Genomic DNA, 4,879 nt, shown 5'->3' with positions numbered 1-4,879 from the left:
ATGCATGGTGGCACGATTCAGACAACCTCTACCGGCACTATACAAGTCACGGATTCTGGCGGTCTAAATCAGACAGGGGCCAACATACGCTGCCAGAATGAGAAGGCTGGAGCGAGTCTAGTCACGCTGAACTCTGAAGATGAAAATAACTTCTTGTATGGGTGGATACTATCTGGGACCGTTGACCCAGGACATGTCTGGCTTGGTCTTCACATTGATGCGAGTTCAATGACGTGGAGATGGTTCAGCGGTGAGAACGTCACACACACCAATTGGGAAGACCCTCAAGCGACCATTGGTCCGTTTCAGGAGCCCTTTGGCGCGGTTATATTCGAGGCTAGCATACAGAACCAGCCGCAGGGGCCAAATACCATCGACATTTCTTCCCAGTGGAGGATGGAAGAGGCTAGAACCTTCAGGTCCTTCGTTTGTGAGTACAGGCTGCCGACGGCCACGAATGCCACGACCAACAACCAAGGCGCAATGTTAAGAGAATACAATCAGCATCCTGAGCAAAGACCGCTGAATAACTTCGCAGCTGGGATTGCAGGACTAGCTGGCTCTCGCCTTCACGAGGTAGTTCGAAGCCAGCGTTATCGACGCCCACCCACAAATAGGCACGATCACTCATTTGCAGTTCTTCCTTAGGTCAGACCATGTCCGACTCCGTCCTACTCGAACACTCCTACACTTCACTCAGAAAGATGGACGACCCTCCTCCGCTATAGAGATGCTTTACATATAAAACGCGCCATTCTCTACTTCTCTGTCAAGAGTTGATGATCCTCTTTCATGGACAGTTTAAAAGGGATGGCATAGTTCTGGTTGAGATAGAGGGTCAGGTTTCAACTTTTTACGAGATAATTAGAAACCTTTTATATGGAATATAAAAACCCATACAATTCAGGAAAAATTTAAAGTTTATTTGAAAAAAAAAAAGGTTTTGAACTGACCAAAATATCCAAAAGCAAAAGAGGTCCTGATAAAAGGTTGTTCCCACCTTTTATTAGGACCAGTTTGTTTTACTTTTTTTTTTATATTTCAGCCATTTCAACACCGATTTTCATCTAACAAACTTTGAATTCATCTCAGAATTGTATACTCTTGAATATTTCATATAAATGGTTTCTAATCATCTCGTAAAAAGTTAATACCTGACTCCCCGTCTCTACCAAAACTATATCATCCCTTTAACTGTCATTAAGCTGGCCTCCGAAAATACAACGTTGATGGAATGACTTCAATATTATCTTCCAGCCTATACAGTCGAAATAATTATGTATATAGTAATGAACTTGCCTATTGTGAACGCATGTGCAAAGGAAACTGCTCTACTTTAATAGCCAAATAACAGTTTAAAGATGTCAGTTAAATTACTTTACCTACATACCCTTATATAAATATGTGGAATAAAGTGATTTTCTTTCGATGAAAGAAAATGTCGTCTTGTGTCTTAGTGTCCAATCTAACATTTTTAATTTCATTATCATGCTATATAGATTCGTAAAACTAAAGCAAACCACAATGGTCAATATACTCACTTATGGCCGATCCAAGATCTACAATTTGCACCCTTATGAAAACAAACAAGTAAATCATACATTATATTACTGGTCACTTTTACACCTTACACGGACAATTAGTACAAAATAATGTGTGTGGTTTTTTTCTTTAAATTTTCTTCCAATAAACATCAAAATAAATGGGATTCATCGGTTTAAGTGATTAATACTAACGGCTGATATGAAATCTATGGTATACCAAAGTAAAGCTAACCACCCAGAAAAGGATAAAAGAACCCGGTAATGCTTAATTTAACTGAAGAAATCCTCGGATTGCTTTCATTTTACATTTTACATTTGTTTATGAGACGTTAGAAAATATTTATTCAGAATAATGAATTATTATTTTTCAATGAATTTGCTTATTCGTTACTTTGATGTAAACACTGCATTTCAAGATTTCTGCATGCAAGAAGAGAGGTGATTTTTTTTAAGGAAACCAAACCCAAAGAGAAATGTGGATTGAGTGAAAGCAGCAACATCATAGTAGAACGTAATTATCAGTCAAAGTTTGAGGAAAATCAGAGATCGATGCAAAAGTTATGAATTTTTAAAGTTATATTGGTGTTGGAACCACTGGATAGGGATTCTACTTGAGGTTATGACATCATGTGTGGACAACAATGTAACGAAAATGATAGAAAATTCAACATGTTTTATACCAGCGTAATGAAAGAGCACTTGACTAACCGCTTTCAGAAAGCAGGGGGAATAATTACAACCCTTAACATAATATGTCAGTATTAAGTTGATGGAATGTGTAATTTCAGTGACAAATGAATTTTTGTAGAATTTTCTTTATATTGTCTTCATATTGTTGTCCACATATTATGACGCCATGAACTCTAGTATATAGTCTCCTTATCCAGTGATTACAACTTTAAAACTTTAAAAATTAATAAACTTTGCATCGATTATCCGAGTTTCCTCAAACTTTAACTTATGTAATCCTACTTATTGTTCTACAAATGTTATTGCTTTCACTCAATCCACATTGCTCTTTCGGTTTTGGTTTCCTTTAAAGGCAATTTTTTACCGGAAATCATCGCTTATCCTCTCTGGTTCTTTCAGGGCGAATCTGTTAGTTCACTGATGTTCAGAGAGGGAGGGGGAGAGAGGGGAGAGAGAGAGAGAGAGAGAGAGAGAGAGAGAGAGAGATGGAGGGAGAGAGGGAGGGTAGAGGGAGGGGGAAAGAGAAAGAGATGGAAAACGGAAAACAGGAAAGACAAATAGAGAAAGCGAGAAGGCATGTCGGTTTTTACAGAAGAAATAACATTCCGCGAATGAGACATTAAACTCGCGAGCATCAATGAATGTATGAACCTCTCACTTTTCCACCACTTATGGTTCCATTTCCATTCTAGGGTGTTTGTATTATATGCGTATAATTCATTCTATAAACAAGATGTATATACATTGCACTCCCGTAATAACAGATTAAGTCCTCGGAGCCAGTGGTTTTCTTTCGTTGTATTGAATTTTCGTCGAAAATGAAATTTTAAGCATATAAACTCTGAAATATAATCTATAGATGATAATTTTGGACATGAGTTTTTACTTCGTTGTAACGAGAATTTCGTTCGTTATAACTGTGTTTATTATAAGGGGCGTGCACTGTAGGCCTATACTGTATCATTGTATATATATATATATATATATATATATATATATATATATATAATATACATATAATATATATCTATATATATATATAATATATATATATACATAATATATATATATATATATATATAACACATATATTTATAATCATGCATTATATAAATATATATATAGTATATTATCTTATATGTTTTATATATATTCATTATACATACACACATTTTATATAACCAGTATAGTATATATGCAAAAAATAACACGCACAATCCTTGCCATCATTATATACTTTTTATATAAATCACACACCATGCATTCCGAAGATGACAAAAGCCATCAGTAGGCTAGGTCCTATACATATCACCATGTATTTTGCGATTATGACATGCTACACAAATATAGGCCTATATGTAGGCCTATATAGGCCTAATTGACTTAAATATCAACCAATTCAGTTGTTGAATAACAATATACAACTTAAATGTCACTTAATGACATTACAACCAATCAAAAGTCGCGGCGGTTTTCTTACAGCCCATTACAATCCTGGGGATTACATAACCTAAACTCCAGGATATAAACCCCGTTTTCGCCTACATTCTCAGTCCATGAACAAATAGATACATGTATTAATATAATCTGCTGTATTGGTTTTTAAAAAAAAAAGTTTTTAATGATTAATGATGAGCTACATCACAGTTTAACACTGGATATCTTGTTAAGTCATAGCCTTTATTTCACCTTCTTTACTCTTGTCCTTGTAACCGCGTGTCCAAGTCCAAGTTCAATTTTTCCCCATTATTCAACCCCTTATTCTGTTTAAATACATTTTTTTAAACATCCGTCAGTGTGCTGCATCCCCCCCCCCCACAATTATCATTTCATCTCCGCATACTGTATGTATTGTACATAGTTTTCAGGCTGAAATTTTCAGTCTTGTGTACCTGGTGGCTCTTGATGCTGATTCTACTTTTTTTTTCTTCTTCTTTCTTTCTTTTCAGAAATAAAAGAGGAATGATGGCGGAATTGCGCCAGAACCTATTATCAAACAGTTTTGTATTTGTAAATAGGAGTTTCTGCAATTTACAAGCATTGCTTCTCAGCAGGTCTCCTATCTTTTCCACCTGATGTAAAAATATGTTTGGTCTCTTATCAGCTATCTGTCATGATTGTCAAATCATAATTTTTTTTTTTTGTCTTCGCCCAATATTACAATTTTTTAATTTGTTATTCTTGGTGGAATTGAACAAATAAATTGAAATTGAAATTGAAATTAAATTGAAAATTGTGAAGCTGGCTCTAACAAAGCAAATTCTTTGATGATTTCACTGGCAAACCAAAGAACCCATATTACATGGAGTGTTTTCGTGAGACAAGCACTCTAATAACAGGCCAATTAACTCGGTCTTGCAGACATAATATTATGTAGTCACTGATATTCGGTTTCACCTCTTTTTCCCCCCATTTCTTCAATTCGGTTTTTTTTTTTTTTTTTTTTTTTTTTTTTTTTTTTTTTTTTTTTTTAATAGTAGTGCATATCATACATTAAAAGATACGAACCACATACCCGCACCATTATTTTGCATTGCCAGCTCACGCTGTATGATTACACAGATGGCTCGCTGCTGTCTACCAAAAGCTATGTGTACGTAGTGTGTAGTTGCTTTGGCTTGTACCACCAACAATAATCAGCGAAG

The 4,879-nt window shown here is 35.4% G+C and overlaps 1 protein-coding gene across 1 annotated transcript; it reads left to right on the top strand.

Moving 5' to 3' along the window:
* LOC139717348 (30 kDa spicule matrix protein-like) lies at positions 1-648 on the top strand. Its single transcript, XM_071628854.1, has one exon. The coding sequence runs from the start codon at positions 1-3 to the stop codon at positions 646-648; it is 648 nt and encodes a 215-aa protein (XP_071484955.1).
* Positions 649-4,879: the final 4,231 nt, after the last annotated feature.

The sequence above is a fragment of the Diadema antillarum genome, unplaced genomic scaffold (genome assembly GCF_040938485.1).
Source record: "Diadema antillarum isolate AM-2024a unplaced genomic scaffold, OU_Dant_1.0 scf00000074, whole genome shotgun sequence".
NCBI classification, from domain to species: domain Eukaryota; kingdom Metazoa; phylum Echinodermata; class Echinoidea; order Diadematoida; family Diadematidae; genus Diadema; species Diadema antillarum.
Note: the sequence above shows the minus strand (reverse complement) of the source record. Positions and strands in the feature narration are given on the sequence as shown.